At 35.8% G+C, this 24,509-nt stretch overlaps 1 protein-coding gene across 8 annotated transcripts in view; it reads left to right on the plus strand.

Moving 5' to 3' along the window:
- Positions 1-24,509, plus strand: part of MYO6 (myosin VI) — a 100,005-nt gene that overhangs the window by 46,245 nt on the left and 29,251 nt on the right. For 5 of the 8 annotated variants that reach the window (XM_052699991.1, XM_052699913.1, XM_052700077.1 and 2 more), the window contains exons 10-19: positions 4,991-5,071; positions 7,473-7,653; positions 9,369-9,513; positions 15,192-15,349; positions 16,359-16,450; positions 16,905-16,977; positions 18,466-18,593; positions 19,672-19,767; positions 20,670-20,843; positions 24,422-24,460. In XM_052699991.1, coding sequence (XP_052555951.1) covers positions 4,991-5,071; positions 7,473-7,653; positions 9,369-9,513; positions 15,192-15,349; positions 16,359-16,450; positions 16,905-16,977; positions 18,466-18,593; positions 19,672-19,767; positions 20,670-20,843; positions 24,422-24,460 — 1,167 coding nt within the window. Of the gene's footprint in view, positions 1-4,990; positions 5,072-7,472; positions 7,654-9,368; positions 9,514-15,191; positions 15,350-16,358; positions 16,451-16,904; positions 16,978-18,465; positions 18,594-19,671; positions 19,768-20,669; positions 20,844-21,379; positions 21,532-24,421; positions 24,461-24,509 lie in introns of all 8 variants that reach the window. The other 3 variants (XR_008210455.1, XR_008210456.1, XR_008210457.1) reach the window with 3 other exon arrangements.

Here is a 24,509-nt window from a genome sequence, read left to right on the forward strand (position 1 = left end):
TAGAACAGGAAAATAAAATACAAATACAGTCAGTACTGAATATAGTGTTGTGAACAGTACCTACATGAAAATGAACTTAAAATAACAGGAAGGAATAATTCTATGTACTTCTTTAAAAATGTTAGCTTAATATTCGGTGTCAGAAAAATGGCAAGAGTAGAATTTCAAGAAATACTAGGAAAGTAAAAGAGTGAAATGGTGTGTTATGTTGCCATGCTTGTAAATTGTGTGCTGTTTTGTCAGCTCAGAAAGGAATAGTAAAATCTTTGGGTGAAATACAGGTTATGGTTGAAGATGAGATATTGGATAGTATGCATTGACCTTTTAATTCAAACCACTGTGGCCGTTCTTTTAATTTGTTTACTGTCCTCGCTTCTTCTCCCCATGCTTTATTTTTGACATTTTTTCCCTTTCCTGAGATCATGTGGTTTTGCCTGACTAACCCAGATTGTATGTTACATTTCCATCAGAAATCCCACAAGCAGGCTGGTTTTCTGTGCTACCATTACATTTTGGCATAGTTTTCCTCCCATCTTTTACTAAATAGTTTTACAACCTTAGTTTAATTTTTTGTTCCAGCTTTCCTTCTTTCTTCTTGCTTCTCTTCCTGCAGATGTCATTGAATTATTTTCAAAAGCAATTGACAAATTATGTGATTTCCTTTGCTTTCTTTTCCTTCTTCCCAGTCAAACATCTTTGCTGCTGTATTCTATTTGTGTGATTCCAACCCTACTTCCTTTATTTTTAAATTCTCATTTGATTTTCAGTGTTTTACTCTTTGATAATTGCAGTCTGTTTTTTTTTTTTTCTTGATGAACTAGTAATGTTGTCCTGGCGTGCAACCAGTGCAACTATATAGTTGTTTCTCATTGTTTTCTTGATTTCTCTCCCCCATTTGTTTCCCATTAAAGCAAGCTGTTGTCTTCCCTTTTGGGGAACTTCTAAGCCTTTCATCATTTTAGACTGCTATCACTGATTTTACTTCTCAGGTGAAGACTTCAGTCACTCATTCTTGCAATTTTGTTATTGATTTACAAATATATTAGTTTGTTTCCTTTTGACAATTGCACATAAACTGCAATGTATACAAATATCATCATGTGCTTTATTGCCTTGTGTTGAAAAGAAAAATATCGGCAAAGCAAATCATGCTGTTAGGCATCAGTTTGCTCGAGTTCTGCCACTTGTCTTCACCTTTGTGTTGTTTCTTGGGATATGCTTGACTTGGAATGTCACTGAAACAGAACTGAGCATTTCTAAAGTACCCAGAGCAAACTGCTGCATAGGGCTTGTAAGGTGTGAGTAACACAAACCTGGAGAGCATGTAGAATTGGAAGGACAAAAATTAATTGACCCACTTATTGGCTTAAGTGGGGTGAGGAGTACTGCTAACAAAGCATTATGCTACTACATTGATAGGTGGTTTTTTTTGTTTGTTTCTATGACTTGATTTTTTAAATAAAGCTTGTTGAATTGTGCTTGTCTGTTACTTTACCTGGTGTCGTCTGTATTTTGTAAAATTCAGTACGAAGCCAGAAGCCTTAAGGATGCAAAGTTCCTGATACTTTTGAACCAAATAGTAGTTATGTAGATGAGATCTAAGATAGTTCCATATATTCCATTTTGTATTAGACAATCTTAATTCCTAAAAGCCAGAACTTTATTGTACAATTGTTACATACAATATTCTGTATTCTATTTTTTTTTAAATGTTTTAACGAAAAAACCTTCAGCAGCTTATTAAATGAATATTTTTGAGTATTTTGCACGAATGTGCGCAAGAACTTCTTTACAGCGAGGGTGACGGAGCACTGGAACAGGCTGCCAAGGGGGGCTGTGGAGTCTCCTTCTCTGGAGATGTTCAAGTCTCACCTGGATGCCTACCTGTGCGACCTGCTGTAGGGAACCTGCTTTGGCAGGGGGGTTGGACTCGATGATCTCTAGAGGTCCCTTCTAACCCCTACAATTCTGTGATTCTGTGATTCTGTGAGTAGTCTCTTCTTCATTAATACATATTTCTTGTAGTTAATAGATTTTTAATTCTGTATCTGATATGCTACGTGCCCTCTCTTGGGAATGTTTTAATCAAAAGCTCTGCTCATGAGACTGCATGATATTGTAGATATCAAGGTCGCACTTATAACCTGCTTAAAATCAGGCTGGTGCAGTATAGTACTGAACAACATGGATGCCTGTACAGAAGGCACTCACTGTGCTTGTTCCATCTCTAAAGAGCTTATAGTGACACCTGTCTTATCTGACTTGAATATTATTTTTTGGACTTCTACTAAATTTGCGACAGGTACTCTCATTTCTCTTGGGAATATTTGTTACCTCTCTAGAAGTTAGTATATGAGTCCTGTGCTCCTTGCTACATGAGAAAGGTCTGCTCTGCATGTTAGATGTTAACAAATGCAACATTTCTTTTTCACCTTCTGAAGTTGATTATGTTTAGTCAAAAGGAAATTTATGATCACTTTCTCAGTGTTTACACATCTTTGTATGCAAATTAATATAAATATAATATACTTCAAAATTATTGGTCATATTGTACTATATATTCATGAAATAACACTTTATAGGCTTTTAGGAAAAGAATATTAAAGGTAAAATTTCTTCCTTAATCTCTATTACTTTTGTATGAATTATTTTTTCTATGTTCTTCACTCATTTACTTTTCCAGATATTTGCCATAAAATGTGACTGAATAATAATGCCTGAGTTACTTTTTCACTGCATTTTTTGCTGACTGCACGTCTGTCTTCTTCAATTTACTGAGGAAACATCATCTATCGAACTTCTATTCATAGATAAAGATATTACGCTAACCAGCATTTGGTGTTTGATTAATGTTTAGATATTAATGTTAATCTTTTGGAGGCTTGGCAAAAAAAAAAAAGCAACTTCAAGGAGATTATATTCTTAAATAGATTGCTTAGAAAACGCCATCCTGAAAGACATACTTTTACATTGGCTTTATTTTGCACATGGCTTGTAGATTATCAAGTCAAAGTCTGAATTAGGACCAGTGAGGGTCCTATGACACACGCCTGTTTTACTCAATGCCTGCTTTCTCTTAACTGTATTAACCTGAAAATAAGGCCAACTCAAATCTAAGGTGATTCCCACTTTACATAGAAGTGAAGTAGTATTAAAAGACAAGGGATGATTCAGTCCTCTTTTGTTTCTTCACCTGCCATGCTTCCCCTTGACTTAAGTAATCTGTTGTCATCTTCTATCATTTGGCTGTCCTGGTGCTAGTGCTTGCTTGCTCTGGGGATATGGTCCAAGACAATTGCATTGGGCTTACCAGCCTGAACTATTTAACTGGATTTCAGCAATGCTCATGGGAGATGCCTCTCCATTAGATCATCTTTCCCCTGAATTTACTAGGCAAAGGACAGTAAAGAATTGTAGGTTATTGTCTTTGTTCTTACCTGCCCCTTCACTGAATGCATGTGCACGAAAGCATGCCATCCTTCTTGCTCATATTCTGGTTTTCCTTGCAGAAGTTTTCAGAGATTCGAAGTCATTAGGTGCTGAATGTTGTTAGTCAAGGTGGCTTTGTCAGCACAACGTGGCTTTGAAAGTAAAGCTGTGCAGTAAATCTGCACTGGGAGCATAGCTGATGAATATGAGAAGCTGATTTTTTTTTCAGATCCTGATAGCTAAAAGAGAATTCAGGTTGCATTATGTTTGGGTCACTGAAGTTATAGTGGAGTGTTAAACTTCAGAGGTGTGGGCAGTTCTTTTTATTTTTATTTTTTTAAGAAAAATAAGTCTAAATGATATTTACATGTTATATTCTCAGGATATGTGTTTGCATGCCTTAAAAATATAATTTATCTCAGATTTAAATGTACATGAATTTTTAGCTTTCAAATGAAAGCCACTATCTTGTGATTAAATATCTCCAACACAGGTAATTATTGGATGCCATGCTGGTTCATTTTTTCAGTCTGTTGAGCTTGACCTTTTTTTACATTCCACCCTCATTTTCTAGGATCTCTTTACTAATACTGAATACAAGGATATATTGTTGTATTTAAAATACAGCATGCTTTGCATTCTTATTTGCTGATGTAGAGAATGTTCCAATATTTCAACAGCAAGCTAACTTCAAACAGTTTCTTGTCAATTTTTTTTTTTACTAGCAAATTTGTCCTTTAGTTTTTTTTTTGCTGTTTTTTTTGATTTCTGTATATAAGTTTTAATCAAAACATAAAATTATCTGGGTTCACGCAGTTGAAAACTTATTTCTTTGTGGGCAGACCAAGAAAATCAGTTTAATTCCCTAAGACGAAGAGCTCCTGCCAAGATTTTGGACAGAGTTCATATGTTCAATTGAGCCAATCAGAAGGAAAAAGCTGATGATTCCATTTTTCTGGATGTGCCAATCATCTGAATGCCTGTTCCCTTTACTGTACAATGTGAGATGGATGTCAGAAGCCAGATTCTGATCTAGACTTATACTGGATTAACACTACTTGTGGTTTTTATTATGCCATGTCTCTGACTAACTATAGAAATATATCTCTGGTGAGAAACAATGACCATAAAAGTATGCTATAGATACTATCACAGCTTCTTTGAACTTTACTCTCTCACCGCCTCACTGTACTACATAAAACTTCTATGTGGCTGAAAAGAAAGATTATTATGAATCTTATCTGATGTTGCGTATGATTTTTGGTGAGGTAAAATTAGATATTAAAAACAGGTCAGGAAATATATTTTCTTGGTTCCTGGTTTTTGGTTGTCTTTTATGCTATACCACTCTCCATTGCATTAGAGTAATAATTTGTTACTGTTGCACTTTTCTAATTTTGTATGTATAATAAATAGAGTTCATTACTTGAAAACATTTTTGAATAGCTGTAGCATTGTTGCTATACGATAGAAACGAACTATGCAAAACAAGCCATAAGTAATAGCATGTTTTCCTCCCTCCTATCTTTAAGTATGCATTTCTTCTTTTTTACTGTCACAGTATCTAAATCGAGGCTGCACAAGGTACTTTGCTACCAAAGAAACAGACAAGCAGATTTTGCAAAATCGCAAGAGTCCTGAGGTATGTTTTGTATCTTCAGTGAGTTTATGTTGATTAATTTAGAGTTTAAAATTATCACAGTTTTACAATGTGGAATGAAACGTTCATTTTACACATCTTTATAGGTCTAAATGGGTACTGCTGAAGTTTTTTGGAATTTAGTCCTAAAAGCATATGTGAATGTGCATCTTAAAATTGTAAATGGAACACTACATAAAATCGTTTGCTTCTCATTCTTACAATGATAGAACAGTTAATGATGCAGCATGTCTTCCATAGAAAACAAAAAAGTGAACCATGATTTTTTCTCATTTTCTTTCAAAATCTGGATACTGTTAGGAATGGTTCAGAAATTGTATTTTTCTTCTGAAGCCATTTTTACTGTCTGGATTTTTAAGTATATACCCCTTCCTAGTACACTGCCTTTATTTGTTGTCCCTTGCTGTGGACTGTTACATAGCAAAAGAGGCATTTCATGGAGGAGAGGGTAGAACTTGGAGCAGGAGGAAAGGTGTTATCATCTCCTTTTACATTTTTAAAAATCAAGCAATCCTTTTGAGCTTGTTTGCCTGAGGACACTTAAAGAAATTAATCTCATTTAATCATATATGTGAATTGGATGTAGTTTAAATGTTCTGTTATAATTCTACTCTAATGAACTTTTCATCTGTTCATAACTAAAATAATAAATTTTTATTTGTATAACTGGAAGATAGCAGTTTGCTTAAAGATACCCATAGTTGTGATTCAGTAACAGAGGAAGTTACATGTAGAAGCTGACTCAAGAGTTTCTCTCCCCACGTGACCATACAGCCTCTTTTACCTTTGAGAACTTTGATTTCAGCTTGTACATAGCTTGTGTGTAACTGTGAAAAAGGCAGTACAGATGCTTCCCTTGCTTAAGTTGACATTGTGAAATCTGCTTCTGGGTTTCTAGTATTTATATGTTGCAGTGTTGTGCACGTAATGCCAATTTCTTTTTCTTCAATGCTATTTTCTGTAATCAGGGATAATGGAGAGTGAGATACAGAAGTATTGATTTGATAATAGTGTGGGGCAAAAAGCTGGTAGATGTTTAACTTTTCAAGTGTGTAGTCTAAGAGGTGGTTGGGAGATTTTGCCGCAGTTTGCCTAATTTGCCTTAAATGAAGATTTGTTGTGAAGCTGACAATTTACAGAGGCATAAAATAATACCATTCAGTGACCATTGCTACTCAAAGATGGACATGTGCAGCTCCAGTTCCAGATGAGATGTACAATTTGGTGTTCTGTCATGAAATATGTCTCTAAAGTACTTAATTTGGAAGAAATGTTTGTTTAAAACTATAACAACCTTGTAGAGTAATTCTGAAAATAGCTATTGGCTATTAAATAGTGGAACGTGATGCTATAATGCCTGTATATTACAGTGATGTCAATTTGAAGAAGAAATATAGGTGCAAATTTTAGTTATATAAAAACTTAATCTAGCCACTTAAACAGGAAATACATTGTATTGTTTAGTTAGTTTTTGAAATCAGATATTGATACTTGCTGTCATTTAATGAAAAATATTGTTTATTTTAATAAAAATAGCTGAAAAAGTTGATTAATACTTAAATTATTTTTGTGTTTTCCTTATCAGGAAGATGAGGTGATCATTTTACATAATTAAAACATGTAGATTAATTTTATCAATGTGTCTAAATGTTGTGTGAAGTGAATTTTTCAGATGCATGTGGTGTTTTCTTTTGACGTAATTGTTAGCTTATTTGGCATTAACAAAGCTTCTACTTAAATTATTAATTCTTTTTAGTTGAAAACATTTTCAAGTAATTGTGAAAACTCAAATGAGCTAATGCATGTTAGGTTCTTGATTGCATGTGGATGTTTCACTACTATTTAAAACAATTATTAAAATTAGTTCTGATGTATTTAAAATAGGAAATTCTGTCAGCGTAATGTGAAATTGACATTTTAAAATCTGTCTGCTATTCTTTTAGCCACTAGGATACTTCTAACAACTTCACTGTTTCTCTTTCACCAGCAAACATTAACAATGTATTTCTCTAATGAATCTGTTTAGACACTTTTAGAAATATTTTTAAAGCTCCTTTAGTCAAACATTTCCCTTTCCACCAACAACCATCCTCTATTTTCCTATCATTCCTTATTAAACTATCCAGAATTTGTTTTCTGAAGACAGACTAAAGTTTTAAGGCTCATGCTCTGAAGTATCAACAAATGAAAACAAATTAGGGTTCTTCCAAATCACGTAGTGTATGAAGAGCTCTAATCTGTATTTAGTTTGGGTTTTGCATGCTTTTGAATGCTTTTTGTTATGGTTTATTCTTGCCTGGAAATAATTGTTTACATATATTTTAAAATCTCATGCTGATTTTTTTTTTACTTTTATTTTTTTTTCCATGTTGTTGCTTTATAGTATCTTAAGGCAGGTTCCTTGAAGGATCCACTCTTAGATGACCATGGAGACTTTAACAGAATGTGCACAGCAATGAAGAAGATTGGACTGGATGATGCAGAAAAACTTGACCTTTTTCGAGTAGTGGCTGGTGTCCTTCACCTTGGAAATATTGATTTTGAGGAAGCTGGCAGCACTTCAGGTTGGAAGAAACGCAAACTGTTTTCTGTACAAAATAGTGAAAATACCTCTTGATTATAGATGATTCCTTTTCATGTGAATTACTGCTTTAGAATGCTGTCTTCTATTAAAGGGTAATTCAGCCTTAAGTCATCCCGTTTTGAAGTCAAGTTTTATAGCTATACTTCAAATGCTGTCACTGAAATCGTACAAAGAATTGTTTGTGCAAAGTTTGGTATAAAGAAGAGATATTTTGTATCTCAAAACTGTTATTTAATTTTAATAATAATATATAAAATCAACTTCTTGCTGATGTCATGAAAAACCTTTAACTGTTCCATCTTCAGTGAAAGTTGTTAGATTGTTTGGCTTCTAAAATGCTAGGTTAATATTTTTTGAGAGATGAAGCAAAAGTTGAAATAAAATTTTGGTAAATGTAAACTTAATCATTTTAAGATGTTAACTCAGAAGACAAGTTGCTATGAGTGTTGCTGGTACTTACTAGCAAACTGCATAAGAAGGCTGAGGAAGGAGAAAATTCTATTTTGGGAATGGGCATTCTTGCCATACTACTGAAATTGGCTTTCGTAACTTGAGAACTGTTGTTCATAGATTTCTAAAGATTTGAACAAACTCCTGATGTAGACTTATTACAAAGATGACTATAGTTTAAAAATGCAAATAAACAAAAACATAGAGGTATTTATCTTCTAATGCAAGATAAAGCATGATTGGTTCCTTTTAGTCCTACTCCATGTATCAGTGTGCTTGTCCAAAGTTTTTGGTAAAGGTCTGGCAAAAAACATTTGAAAAGGTGTGTTAAACAAATTTTAGCCTTGCAGATTCAGGGGCTCCTGATCCAAATGCAGAATCACCACAGAATTGCAGAAACCTTCGGATGGGAAGGGATGACAGACTGTCGGTTGTCCAACATTTGCTGGTCAAATCGAGGCCAGCATGGAATCGAAACTGCATAGAATAGGATTGTTCATGGGGATGTGAAAACCTCTAAGGAGAAAGTTCTACAACTTCTGTAGGAAACCTGTTCCCACTGTTTCATGATTGTCATAGTGAGGCTGTCTTATGAGAACCTCCCCAGTTTATGATCTTGCCATCTTTGTGAAGATGAGAGGATGTGGGGGTTGAGAAGGACAGTGGCCTCATGGGCTCTTTAGTACAGCGGCTTCCGTAGTTGGGCCTTCTGTGAGACTGGAGTTTTGGATTGACAAGGATAAGGCAAGGTGGGACAGAGTGAAAGAGATGAGAATGTGAATGGAGAAGCAATTTCAGGAACCAACGAAGAAGGAGAAGGGAAGATGTGGAAAGTCAGAGGATAGAGGAGGGAAGGAGGGAACAAGAATAGTTATTTTCTCTGCATGTGGAAATTCAAGCTCACATTTTCTGGAGTAAATTCTTATATTTAAAAATGTTTGTTGCAAATTCATACTGTGTTCTACTCTCACCTTACGTGTGCGAGCAATGTTCTTTTATATTTTGGGATAGTTCTTTCATTCTGAACAGTGCACGTTTAGAACAAAATTCTAAAAATACAGAATCTGATGCACAGAAATACTTGCAGAGTGGCAAAACCTTGCTTGTGGCGCCATGTATTTTAACATCTCGAAGCCCTCAATAGCCTTCCCCATCAAAAAAAAAAGAGAAAAAAATAGGAAAGAAGGAAGCAAGAAAGGTTGAGATGAGAGGCGGTTGGCTAACAGTTGTGGTGGTTGCCGCCAGGGGGCTGCACGCTGAAGGCGCGGAGCCAGCCGGCGCTGGAGTGCTGCGCGGCGCTGCTGGGGCTGGACGAGGAGGACCTGCGCGTCAGCCTGACCACGCGCGTCATGCTCACCACGGCAGGGGGCACCAAAGGAACGGTCATCAAGTGAGTGCCGGGCGGGCAGCTGGGGCCGGCGGGCAGCTGGGGCCCCGGGTGAGCCTCTGGGGGCTGAAAGCAATGCGCTGCAAGCTGCGAACCGAGCAGCAGCTCGCTGCGGCTGTTTAGGATGGATGCTGTAAGCAACTGCATTACGTGCTTCTTTCTACATTTGGTTTTATGACTGTGTCATCTCAGAACGTGCTGCATTTTTTTTTTTTTTTCTGCAGTTGAAGAGAACTGTCAACCTGAATCTGGGTTAAGCAGTTTTGAGCAAATTGAAAGCTGCTCTATGTTTAGCTGGATGCATTGATGTTTTAATTAAGAAACTAATTAACATTCACTCATCAGAAGAGTGCACGGGAGCTTTGTATTGATTCAGGGGGACAATCGGATTGCTTTGCTTTCACTGAGTCAGAAATACAGCCTCATGTATGCCATACCAGAAGGTTTGATCTATGAAAGCCATATTTATTGTGTTAATGTGCCTTGTAGAATCACAGAATCATAGAATGGCTTGGGTTGGAAGAGACTCAAAGGATCATAAAGTTCCAGCCCCCCAGCCACTGCAGGACCACCAACCTCCAGATCTGGTATTAGATCAGATTGCCCAGGGTTCCATCCAACCTCACCTTGAACACCTCCAGGGATGGAGCATCCACAGCCTCTCTGGGCAGCCTGTTCCAGCACCTCACCACTCTGTCTGTAAAGAACATCACCCAGACATCCGATTTAAACCTTCCCTCCTTGAGCTTAAAACCATTCCCCCTTGTCCTATCACTGTCTACCCTTGTAAAAAGTTGATTCCTCTCATTTTTATAAAACCCTTTTAAATACTGTAAGGCTGCAGTGAGGTCTCTTCACAGCCTTGTCTTCTCCAGGCTGAAAAAACCCACTCCTTCAGCATGTCTTATTAGAAGAGGCCTCAGCCCTCTCATCATCTTAGCGGCCCTTCTCTGGATCCTCTCCAACAACTCCACATCTTTCCTGTATTAAGGGCCCCAGATCTGGATGCAGTTCTCTGGATGAGGACTCAAGAGGGCTGAGTAGAGAGGAACCATCACCTCCTAGTCCCTGCTGGCCCACCTCTCTTGTGGAGTGTCAGGGATCTTCAGTTCAGCATGGATGCGGGCTGTCCTGATAACATGTTTTCATGAAATAACTGATCTTTGAGGTTTATTTCTAGGTGGAGCAAAAAAGTAGTTCTTGGTGATCTCTCATTTCTACACTTGGAAAGAAAGAACATGCAAGAGGTAAAACCTAATAGAGGTTACCACTGAAAAAGTTGTAGTACAGGGACAATTAATAAGCAGTGATTGTCGAAGCTCAACATCTGGATTTCTTCATAATGCTTTCAGTAGTGCATTTCTGGAAAGTGATTGTTTTTGTTTTGTTTTTCTTCTTCCTCAATTATTATTAATTTGAGAACCTCATCACTATCATCTTGTCTTCTTACCAGCTGATATGGAAACCTTAGAAATCTTTATCTTTTCATAAACCTGAGCATCCAGAAAGATGCAAGTCCTGCAGTGACAGCAGTCTTTGATATATTAATACAGCAGAACCTTTGTCAGTATTTCTGATACAGTTATAGCAGATAATTATATATCATACACAATGGATGTCACTCGTGAATGCATGATTGAATGAGATTTTTAACCTTTTTTCCTTGATTCGTCTTGTGATCCACTATTGAAATTTCTTTTAGTCACTGCTCATCTGGTTATTCCCCATCTTACATTTGTATTTTTCATTTTTCTTGAGTATACTACATGTATACATGTTTTTCTTCAGCAAAACCTGTCTTGTGGAATGTAAGACCGTGTCTTCTGTTGGTAAAAAATATTTTTCTTTCTAATCTTATTTCCTGCTTTCTTCCTTAGTTCAGTATTAACAGAATGTTTTTATGAAAATACTCATAATTTGACATTCTGGTTTAGTGGAAGTTGTAAGCAGAGGGATTTGAACAAAACACATCCATGTTGGATTCTGTTGGCACCTCACTGGAAGTGCTTTTTGTGAGCTATTGACTCAGTCTCTGACAATTGATTGCTTTTGGTTTTTGTACACATAGCAAATAGGTAAGCTGTGCCTTTTATTTTTAATTTTGAGAATGGTGTATCAAGCACTAAAATAAAGTGGATCACAAATATTGCTTCTCTTTCACCACTTCTCAAGTGACCCTGTCAAGCAAGGTTTCTTATCAAGGCATGTCAAACTGATGGTTTTACTATCCAGTTGTATCTGAAGTGCTTATACATAACTCTGACTTACTCTGATACGTATATATAGTTTTTGCTACCACTTCCAATTCACCTTGAATTTATAACTGTAAAGATTTTCTGTTCACTGTTTTTATTCTGATAAGCCTGAGGCACAGTTAGCAGTATACTGTTTCAAAAGCCTGCAAGCACAAGTAACTGTGTTTTTGTGCTAGCAGATCTTAGTTTTCCCCAGTGTTTTGTTTTGTGGAAGGCAAAGAAAGATTCAGAGGACTCCCTCAACAATCTCAAAAGATGAATGCCCTAAGCCTCTGTCTCTAGCCTTTTCTGAACTTGTGGAGCTGAAAGCAAGTATATGCTTATGAATGCACAATAGTATCTTCTTCACATATGACTTACTGTGTGTTCAAGGAGAGTAGAGTGGACTGTTGCGTATATTTACCAAGTAGCCACCAGGTTTTGCTATGGCAGTGCGATTTAGAAACAATTTGATTGCTATCAGTATTAGAAATTTGACAAGTGCATTGTTTTATTTTGTTCAGCCACCCAAAGAGCTTCTCATTGCTTGCTTGCTTTCTTAGGGACTTTTTGTGTGAGAGCAGATCATGTGAGTCCTTGTAGGTCACAATGAATAAATGGCTCAGCTGAAATTGCTGAGCTTGGAGCATAACAAAGGCTTTGTTCTGCTGGGCACAATGGAGCCAGCAAGGAACAGTAGGAGAGTGATGCTAAATGCTGTCTCCGTGGATTTTATTAAATACTACTGTGCAGTGGCCTGCCAGGGAGTTTTGACAGCTGCAGTAGGTTTGTGTCCTTTTTAGTCTCCCTCAAAAAGCATACTAATCACCTTGTTGCTGTTATCTTTGCCATCCATATAAAGCACGTTGACAGAGAGAAATAATGTGTTTGTATTCAAAGTCCAGTACGCCTCATTGGCTGTAAATGCAGTGTGCTGCTCTGTTCTTCAGCTTCACCCTTTCCATGGAGGCTTTCTAGCAGAGCTCCATCATCACAAAGTGCATTATTTGCAGTATGGAACGTTTCACTGACATTGTTTCAAGTCTTTATACCCCTTTTGGAGTAGGACATTTTCTACCGCAGTGCATCTGTAGTGATAGTACTTAAATATTTTTTAAATAAGTAAACTTTTTATTAGGTAGGGTTTATTTCATTCTGTTTGTGAAGCGGTAATCTGATTGGATGGCAGGGGCTCCTGGGTATTGCTTCATCTACTCTCTCTCCCCAGCTGTTGACTACTGTGGTCAACTTACGTGTATTTAATTGCAGTTTGTTTGGTCTGGATAAGTAAACTGAATCATATTAAATATTGAAGAATCTTTGAAGGCTGCATGGAATTGTCCACAGAATAAACCTAGCCCATGAGAGAGCTTTCCCCTAGGCCTCAGACTCTGTGAATCTCTGGAAACCTCATAAAATAAATCAGTTTGAACAAGGGTTGAAGAAGGTTTTTTTCTTACAGACTTTGCAGGTGACTAGAAAATTGGAATAATTCCTTCCATGTTCTTTGCAAGTAGCTGATAGATAGAGGAGGGAGAAGGAGAAATGGAAGAAGGGAAATGCATCTTTTTTTGTTCAGACAAGAAATAGGAGAAAAGAGACTGCTTTGCCAGTGAGCAGACCAGAGGAAAGGAGGGACTCGAGGAAGGAAAGTTCACGAGAGGAAAGTCATTCATTCTGAGCGTCAGTTATGTTATAGTGCTCTTCTGTATTTACAGATTCAGTGAAACTCCAGTATTATTTTTTGGTTTTGTCATTCTCCAACTGTGCAAAAAAAAACATTACAGGGTTACATTTTTTTCCCCTTAAGTTTCTGCTGCATACTATGATAATTTCAGATAGCTTTTGTACAGTCTTTGGAATTGTACTTGAAAATGGTAGAGCGTGATATTTTTTGAAGAATAGGGCCATTTTATTAAGCACGTGCTCTAAGAGTCTAACAACTATTTGTTATGTTGTTTAACACACTTAAAATTTTTAAAAGAATTGGAAGTGTGAATGCTTTTAGTCTGTTGTATGTATTATGCAATAGGCTGCTGCTGACACGTGGGAATTAGCATTCTGATCTCTTAAATGTATCAGAATGGAATGTAAAGGTATCTTCCTTCTATTTATAGGGTAAGATTTCTGTCACTACTTGTTACCCTAAGATAAGTCAGGAGATCCTTAGTGGAAGACAAGATTGTGTGTTAAAGCTAATTACTATCTAATGTAATCTAGCTTCAGGTGTCCTTAGTGAACAGAGTATCTGGTTCCCTGTCTTATCAGTCACAAAAGAAAGTGATCTCCATCAGTCCCACGTTTCTGCATCAGATGTGTCATCTTTCAGAAATACAGTGACTATGAGTTAGTGCTCATGAATCCTGGGAAGTAAAGGAAATGTTGCAATGGGGGTAAGCTATATAGTGTTTTCCTTCTCTGATTTACTTCTCTATATTCTTGTGTAAAGAATGCTGCCTGGAGAGGGCGACAGAGCAGTTCTGTGGGTATCACATCTCAAGCCTCAAACCTTGAACTATTGACTGAATAGTTAAGATGAGTTATTTCTTAAATGTAGATTCTTGCTTGTTTGTAAAGTTGCAGTTTGTTATTTCCTGAATGTAACTGCATTTAGTTTTGGTACTCCTGTCTGTTACTTGGAAACCTATTTAAAAGAAAAAAAGTCTTGTAGGATATATTTATGCAAGAAGTAAGGCAGTTAAATGTCCTTTTAAAAACATGCATGTCTCTGTCATTTTGACTTAGTGAGACATACATTATATGTATAGCTAGAATGTGTATTTACCTGATATTCCCATGGTACATAGTCACACGTTTCATTGACTATGAACTTGGGAGTTTCTTTCAGAACTCCAGATAACATTAAGTACTTAATTACAGTATAAACTTGTAATTAATAGTCGAAATATAAAATGAATTTATAACAAGAGATGGAAGTTGTTCTTCTGGTGATGGAAGAGAATCCTCCTTACACTGGAATTGCATTTAAATTTCACCATGAGATCTGTGTGGATGTTTGTTTTGTTATCACTTCATTTACAGTGCTATAATTTCAATTACTGTCTTTTGGAAAACACGGAGTCAAAGATTTCAGAGTAAAATTGAACAAAAGCCTTCATTGTAAGTAGGTAACTCCTAAATAAATAGTTGATGGCAATGTATGTATTTTAGATGTCTTTCTCTGGCTACTAACAATATAGTCTCGGATTACTTTGTGAATGAGAATGAAATCATCTGTATCTTATTGCTACTGGAATAATGAAACATTATTCATTCTTTTTACATACAATATACTTAGTCTTACCTGGCAAGATTGTGTCCTGATACTTGGATTTAGGCTCAGACTTTTTGCTTCCTAACTTAAAAAGACAGGAAAGGTTCAAGGCCTGATTTGAGTAATTTGAAGTGAGAAATCTGGAATATAATATCTCTATTTTTATTTTATAGGGTACCCTTGAAGGTGGAACAAGCAAACAATGCTCGTGATGCCTTGGCTAAAACGGTATACAGTCATCTCTTTGACCATGTGGTGAACAGAGTGAACCAGTGTTTTCCATTTGAGACTTCTTCTTTCTTCATTGGAGTTCTAGATATAGCTGGTTTTGGTAAGTTAAACACAAATGAATATTGTGGTAGTCTAATATTGCCACCAAAGATTCAATGATAAGATCTGTAATGGAGAGTCTGATGGTTTCATTTTTGGTGGTTGTGTATGGGGTGGTTTACAAGGTCTTAAGAGGGTATTGAGAGAGTAGATAAAGTCTTGATTTCCTGATATACAAGAACGTAGAGCTTCTCCTGATGGAAATGGTAACAAGCGCTGCTAAACTGGGCAGCTTTTTAATGCTTTCTGATTCTTGTGGTGTCTATATATACACTACTTTTGGAAAGACTGAAAATGTGAAATGGAACTGAACTGTGGCTGCCCAGAAAAAAGTACGGAAGATGCTGAACAAGCATACTGTGTTTCCATTGAGTTTTGAGATCACTGCCTGCTGACAGACAGGCAAATGAAGCCTTTGAATTAAGATTATGTGTTCTTGGAAGATGGGCAGAGTTGGACTTTGGTTGGATGGGCTTTGAGCAACCTGGTCTAGTGGGAAGTGATCTTAAAGTCCCTTCCAACCAAAGCCATTCTATGGACTCTCATGTTGCTTCCTGCCAGTGGTGGGCATTGATGCTTCCTGTAAAGCCTTTGCAATCTTTGAATCACTGAGATTCAGACCAGGGCTTATTTTCTCCAGTGCAGAAGCTCTGCTAAGTTTATCTCAGAACTGTGTAAAAAGACACCTTTGTTTTTGGGTCTTCTGAGTCATGCTGTCATGTGCCAGACATAGACGCATGCAGTTGTATTGGTACAGTGCCACTGTAAGGCACATTGCTTTGGTGTGCTGCCAGATACAAGTAACAGGGGTTTGTATGATCTGTCACAGCATTCTTTGCTCCGTCTTGCTTGCAACTTGAAGATCTGTAAGAGCTTTCCTTTACTGAAGGAAGCACGTGCATATCAGAATACATCTTTAAATATTAGCATTATGGAACTTTTCTTATTTACTCTTAACATAAATTCTTGGAAGGCTAGTTTATCACAGTGGTATAACTTATGTTTTTCAGAATACTTTGAACACAACAGTTTTGAGCAATTTTGTATCAACTATTGTAATGAAAAACTGCAGCAATTTTTTAACGAAAGGATTCTGAAAGAGGTATGTTATATTGTTATATTTAGGAAGGGTTTTTTTTCCTCTCAGTAAGAAGATACTTAAACTAATGTTGTTTTTCATAAGATTGCTCGTTTTGTTCAGATTAAACTAAGTCAATCAGCAAATGGTCTTCTTACTGTGTTATACGCAGTTGTGCTAGGACAGAATGTGGCTTCTTAAGTGCAACATCTTCCTTTCTGCTTTTTCTTAAAAAAGAAATGATATTCATTGAAGAGTTCTTTTTCTTACCTTCATTAAAATTGGGCACACAAATACTGAACAGCGTCCTGTATTTAGTGGGACTTTCTATCATTAAGAATGTGAAGTTAAGATATATTAAGCTGTACAAGGAAATGCTAAAATGCATGTTCATGAATGCTCTGTTTTTGTGGGTAAAAAATATGTCACGTGTGATGTTTCCTCTTTTAGTGTTATTCCTTTTTTTTTCTTCATAAAGGAACAAGAACTTTACCAAAAAGAAGGCCTGGGGGTTAATGAAGTACGCTATGTAGATAATCAGGACTGTATAGGTATGTATTTCTTGAAATATCAAGCTATTCATTAGCATCATCTTGAAAAGAAGCTAACAGTAGCTAACAGCTTTAGGCTACAAGGTAAGGTTAGCATTTTCATGTTCTTAATCACTGTTGAAATGTGGTAATTTCTTTTAACTTCTTCTGGTGTTGCATTTCCATATGGTAATGGATCTGTGTTGTCCTACAGTGTGCAGTAACTGTAGTAACTGTAGTAACAAGTTAATTTCTTGGGCATTTTCTTATCAAGCTATTCAGAATGCCTAAAATATAAAATAAAGAAGGATGTGAGGGTGTCTGGGAGAAAAAGTTCAAGGAATTAAAAAACAAAACCCAAACAACCCTTGTTTTGTTTTGTTCTTTTTCTTTTTTTGGTGAGCCAATCAGCAAAGAAGCAAAATGAAGTAGAGGCAACAGGCTGCGGATGTTACTGTTGCTCTTAGGTTTGCACAGATTGTAATGCCAGGGGCACTTGAAATTACCTTTTTTTCCTGTATGTTCTCCAAAGTGGTGTATTTTGAAGAGAATTTCATCTTGCTTTTGCATTTACAGCAGTTTGTGGTAACTAGTTGGTCCTGACTGAGCAGAGGATTTAGTGGCAGAATTCAAGATCTGTTGCAAAATGTTGGCTTCTTTAAGTTTCTGTAGCTCTGCTGGAGAAGTTTTCACTTTGTGGGGTAGGACCGTACAGATGGTACTGCTGACTTCACTAAACATAGCTCTTGTCAAGCAAACCCTCTTAGCCATCCTGTGAAAAAGAAATAGAGAAATATCTGGAGGAGGGAATAAAAATATAGCAACAGGAAATATGTGGCTTTCATGAATGCAAACCATATCTCTTCTAGTGATTTAGTAATGCATGTGTAAGCCTGCTCCTAAAAATGTTGTTATCGTGTCGCGACCTCTTTTACTATTCCATGTCACCCTACCACAAATTTTATGTTTCTTCATTGTATGAATTATTCTTAGGTAAATTAATAAAAGTGTGACCAGATTAAACCACACCACTTATGCTTTATTTCTGTTACTGTATAATCAGGAGAAAAGGATTTTCTACTGCCTTTTGAACTGAGTGAGAAAAATACACGTGGTTTCTGTAAAAATATGACTTTGTTTAAGGTATTGGTCCAGGCCAGTGGTAGCAGTTATCTGTTACAAGCAATTACCTGATAAAGACCTATGCTCATACCACATTTTCACACCTTGTGGGAGTTAGAGGATTATATTGAGCTTGAGACCAGTAGTAAAAATCAAACAATCCTTGCCTTATCTCTTTGCCCTGTCTTTCTTGTGATATAACTAGAACTTGCTATAGAATCTTGATTAAATCAACAAATCAAATTTATAGAATTAAATTAATGAATTTTTGTGTTAACAGCTTTTCCAGTATAGTTATAAAGAAGAAGATCAGTAGCATTTTACATTTGCAATGTTCAGTTCTGGTATGTGACATTCAATTTTGAACATACTTTGTTTTTTTAACAGATTTGATTGAAGCAAAATTAATAGGTGTGCTGGATATTTTGGATGAAGAAAATCGTCTTCCTCAACCGAGTGACCAGCATTTCACTTCAGTTGTGCACCAAAAACACAAGGACCATTTCAGACTCTCTGTAGGTTATTTGTGCTGGCTGTCGTCTTTTAATAAAACAGTTCTTGAAACGGTTGATAGTAACACTCAATTTAATGAAAACCTTTCCTTAGAAATTCCATACCACACTGCATGCAGATCTGTGTGCTTTTGTTAAGGACAAGTTTGGTTATTGTGTTTGTTGAAAAGTTCATAAAAGGCTTTTAAGTCTTCTAGGAATTCTAATATCCTGTAGGAAGTAAAGCCATATTCTTCACTTATATTTCAGATTTGTTAGTGTGTAATGCATGACAAAGAAACAAAAATACATTTTAATTTAGATTTTTTTAATATCAGATTAGCTGTTTTGTTGCTCCTTTCCAAAATTGCTTGCTTGCTCTAGAGAATGTTTGATTTGCAAGAAATATCTATCGCACTTAGGTCATGAAAATGAGTAACACACAAGGTGAAATTTGTTGTTGTTAATTCTTTAGTGTACAGCACTCTGTGGAAGGTTTATGTAAATCTGTGCAACTTTGTACATAACTTCTGTTGAAATGCCAAAAAAAAAAAAAGAAAAAGAAAAAAGAAGGGGGGGGGGAAATCCCTGCTGAAAAATATGCAGACAAAGGGAGCCAAAGAAAATTGCCAACCCTTTACTTTTCTTAAATTTCTTTCTTTAGCTTGTTTACTTAGGTTCCCATGTAATGAAAAGTTCTTGTCAGTATGCGTATATACCCTTTAAAAGCATTTTAAGCTTCAGTCTAATCTTATTCATATGACAAGGCTGTTCATCAACTTGTCACCAGCTGCAAAATAATTGAAACAGAAATTGTTGGGGAAAGGCAAAAAGAAACTTGACTAGGTGCTCTTAGCAATCCTGTTCTTCTTCTGTTTTGAATTTGAGGTCTCTGACTGTGTGAATGAGAATGAAAGCAGGCTTTTTTTCAAATATTTTTGTTTGAATAGAAATAGTAGTGGCCCTCACAACTGTGCTGCAAGAAGCATTACTTTCAACATTTAGTGCTCCTGGCAAAATCATGATGATGTCTTAGCCATAAATTTTTCTTACTTTCTGGTGTAATTTGGTTCTTCTTTATAATTCAAATTCTTAATTCCAGATCCCTAGGAAGTCTAAACTGGCCGTTCACAGAAATATCAGAGATGATGAAGGCTTTATTATCCGGCATTTTGCAGGAGCAGTATGCTACGAGACGGTAATTTTATTTAAGCAAAAAGAAGTCAGTTATTTCTGTTATGATTTCTAATACTCTGTGGTGTTTATTGGTAAAGAAAAGAAAAGAAAAGAAAAGAAAAGAAAAGAAAAGAAAAGAAAAGAAAAGAAAAGAAAAGAAAAGAAAAGAAAAGAAAAGAAAAGAAAAGAAAAGAAAAGAAAAGAAAAGAAAAGAAAAGAAAAGAAAAGACAGTGACATTCCTTTCATCAGAAGGAAATTCACAAGTAGTTTGTTTTAATTTTAATTTCATTTTAATTTCTCAAATGAAGGGCTTCTGTTGACATATTTTGTATAGGAGCTACTTATAAATCTATAGGTAACAGTATGAAAATTAAATATGTTGATCTTTGATCTACTACAAATCTTACGTGAACAGAAGTTTGCATCTGGAGGGGGGAATGTACTATGTAATGTAGAAGTGCTTGACTAAAGGGTAACTTTTCAGTACATTACTTGTCCTTGTGATCAGTGCCTGTTTATTCTATGCTAAAAGTCACGTGTCATACTTTTCCATTTCTTCTGGCAATAGAATTATTCATGTAAGAATATGAAAAGTCTGAAGTTGTAATCCTCAGATGCTATCTGGATGGTTGTATGTTTTTATGATAAATCATCATACAAAAACATTGAAACATTCAATACTGAAATGTAATGTCTGAAAAAATAAGGGGTTAGGATAATGATTTGTTTCATGATTCCAGTAATATTCTTTTCTGTCTGTTTCATTACTTTGTGTATGCAGTTGAAAAGTTTGAAATAACATGAAAATACTTACCTGAAGTATTCTTCTTGACTTTTGAATGAAGCTTTGTTTTTTGTTAATTTTCCTTCAATCATTGGGGCAGCTAGACTAATTGCTGTTATTTCTTGGCTTTTCTTTTCAGACACAATTTGTGGAAAAAAATAATGATGCTTTGCACATGTCACTTGAATCTCTTATATGTGAATCCAAGGACAAGTTTGTTCGGCAGCTGTTTGAATCCAACACTAATAACAACAAAGATCCCAAACAAAAAGCTGGGAAACTTAGTTTCATCAGTGTGGGAAACAAATTCAAGGTAATATAATATAGCATATAATCTGTTTTCTTGTAATGCATGCCATTTCTAAATTACCTGAAACAAGTAGAACCTAAGGATGGGAGAACTAGTGGTTATCTGGGATTCATACAACAAAGAATTTGTTGAATACTCTTTTTTTTTTTTTCTTCCCCTACTGAAATATAAGAGAACAGTACATTCAAATTTCTGTCAAAACATCTTTTACAATAGTTCTTACAGAGTTTTTGCAGTAATTCAGAAGTCAAGACTGCAAAGCCACATAGATCTTGGTCTAAATTTGAATTCAGTGGACTTTCAGGATTTGTAAATGTGGCAGAAGATGTTCCTCCATCCTGTCTTAACTGTGTAAGATGAATTGGCTGCAGTTTATTATGTTCAAAATTCAGTGCCTAACCTAACCACTGTTTTTCCTCTTAAAATATTGGTAGTCATGGTTTTCACAGAAATATGTTCATTGTGCTGAATGTTTCCTTTCTCGATACCTGAATCTGATGCTTCTCCTCATTTTCTCCTTTCTTCTGCTCGTTGTAAAGCTGACCTTCATACCTTGTCTTCTCCAAATGTTTTCTGCATCCTTTTCTCATTCAGCATTTTATTTTAGCTGGACTATTCCAGCTCAGGATGTCTAGAAAGAGAACTATAGGGGAATTAAGAGAGGAAAAGCAGGCACAACCATGGGCCGCAGGTAACTTTTTCAATCTCATGGTTTTATTGTTGACAGAGCTGCTGCAATTTCAGCAAGGGCTCTTCTCAACATATCTGGGCCAGATCCAATGAAGGATTTACATGCCTTCAAATAAAGTGTTGCAACATTTTTTGTATGCTACCTAACTTAAGGCACTTAAAACCCCAAACCACATTCCTAGAGTCCTCCTGGTGAAAGCAGATATCTTAGACAGTCCAGAAACGTACAAGTAGAGTGGGATCTTGCCAATAGCAAAAGAGTGTTTCTGCATTTCTGTTCCATGTTAAGTTATGTTATATACTGAGTTGGGACCTTTTTACGTAATTGTATCCTGTGGCTTAGTTTTTAGAACTGTTCTTGAAGAATGCAGAAGCTGGAATAAAAAGAAGGATATGGTACTAGCACATACTTTTTGTATAGCAACCATGTTCTGCTTCAGATCTATATTCAGTGTTTTATCTCAATACATTTATTCTCTTTCACCAAGTTATTGGTCAGTCTAGCAGAGGGAATTCTCCTGAGATCCTTCTGGAGATGGGCTGTTACATAGACAAAAATAAAATTCTGGTGGAGCCAGTAAGCATAAGAGAGAGAGCTGGTTTATAAGGTAGTAGTTTTGGTATAAAACTTTAATATTGGGCATCCTGCTCTCTTGAATTTTGCTTTTATTATGTCCTTCTCCTTCTTATTACATTGCGATTAGAAGAATTAAACTACAGCAATTGATTTAATGTAAAATGCATGAGCAGAAGACAGAATGGAAAACAGAATTACCTGCAGATATGCCGCCTGCTAAGCAAGCCCTGCAACTGCACATCTGTTTGATATGAAGCTGAATTCATTGCTTTTTTTGTAATTGCATTTTCAAAATTAAAGCAACTGGGATCTTTGAGATAATTTCCACTTTCTTCCACCTCAGTTTTCAGTTCCTCTTGGATTTAGCATCCCACTTGCTGTAAATGTGGAAATGTGAAAGATACAGTTGTCCAAGAAAGGCTGAAATAAAACAGAGGCATTTAAGTTGGGCAACAATTGTGAAGGAACTTCTTGGATTGCATTTTGGATTTTCTCGTTCACTTCTGCACATAGAACGTGACTGAAAGTCCTTTTTGGATCTGGCCCATCAATCTATAGTTCTTTCCGTGTTTCCAACTTCCATGGCATTTTGAATGTATGTGTTAATTTCAGTAATTCATTCACTGTTACCTTCCCAGACACAACATGTACTATTGATGAACACTAATAGCCTTGATAATTTCACGTTAGGTGTTGCCAAAATAAATTCTGTTATCTGAATAGAAATTGCATATTTGTAAGAACAAGAATTCATAGCCTGCCAGTATGTCAGCAAGTCTTGAATTCTTCTAAATACAACAATTTTTAGCTGATACAGGGACTTGTTTTTTACAAAGCACTTTAAACATCCCTTCCTTATAACTAATCAATTTTAATTCACAGAAACTAGTTGAGGAAATGATAATGAATTAGTTCATAAGACATGTACAATCTTTGGGATGGTTTTATCTTAATGCATCAGTAATGGATTAAATTGTGATAATTCAAAGAGCAGTTTTAGCAATATACCTTATTCATGTAATCATCAGTGAAATTTGCCTGAAAGAGGCTGTGGCTTATTTCTTGTGAAGTCATGGAATATAAGGAAGGGGTATTTTTCTTCAACCAGAACCATAATTCTTAATGAAAATAAACGTTACTCTCCAAAATCAAGAATTTCCAACTTAAGAAAACATAATGATTGCGTCCAGAGCAGATACAAAGAGTATGTGAGCACTGAGCAGGAGGTTATTGGTGTTTGTCATACCTCTTGTGAAACTCCTTGTCTTTCTAACTATATCCATGAAGCATAAAAAATTTTATCCACGGGAAGGAAGACTAACAGCTGTAGGTGATGCATATTGCTAAGACAAATGTGATTTCCTGGACTCAAGGTAATTGAAACATCAGGTTTTTTAAAAAAAAATCAGTCAAAAATCAGTTCCTTTCCTTTTTTTTGTGCCAGCATGGAAAATGAGGAATCTGTTAGGATGGTTAGAATTTTGTTTTACTTCAGCCTATATGCTTAACGTTTGCTAGTAAGCTAGAAAGGCTGATACAACAGTCATATATGTAGTAGAATAGACATACCCATATAATAAAAGTGTAACCATTTTTCTGACGTAGTTCTGGAATACTTAAGTCCCTCCTAATTTATATTTAATAGTGATGGTTTCTCTTGGTATCCTAAGTATCTGGTGATCCTGTACTCTTGCCTCCTGTTAATCACAATACAGCTTCAGTAAATGTAGTTAAAACTATTGATGACTACATTGTTGTCATCAATACAGAATTAAAAATGTGTAAGTTTGGAATTAAAATACATTATGCAGATTCATGTGTTGAAATAACTTTTGACTTAGATTCTCAAGCCAATATACCTTTGAAAAAAAAGAAGAAAAAAGCTGAGCATATTTCATATCTGTTTTTTGTGTTATCTAACTACAAGTACTCGTTAAAGATGAAATCTGGGCTTTCACAAATTTTATTTTTTTTAATTATTGCTGTCAGTCTCATTTCCTTTATAATTGTATTACACAGACATTATTTCCTTTATTTTCCAACAAAAACTTGCACTTATTTATGACAATTATATTACAGTAAATAACTGGTGACACATGGAGGTGTTGTTCAATTAAACGCAAGCAGTTTCTTCAGAACCATTCATGCACTCTTGCATGATTTTGTCTGTTAAAAAATGTGAATGTTTGATTTATCAGTTCTGTTTGGTTTACTAACAATACACATGCATGCAGTAATGCCATATCACTATTTTGTGCATATGTTTCTGTGGTTGTCATGGCAAGACAATTGAAATACCTGTTTTCTTTTACAGACTCAGTTAAATTTGCTTCTTGAGAAGCTTCACAGTACTGTAAGTATATACAGAGATGTAGGTCTATAATTTTCTGAAACAAATTGTC

This window comes from Tympanuchus pallidicinctus, unplaced genomic scaffold (genome assembly GCF_026119805.1).
Source record: "Tympanuchus pallidicinctus isolate F22 unplaced genomic scaffold, pur_lepc_1.0 scaffold1, whole genome shotgun sequence".
NCBI lineage: Eukaryota > Metazoa > Chordata > Aves > Galliformes > Phasianidae > Tympanuchus > Tympanuchus pallidicinctus.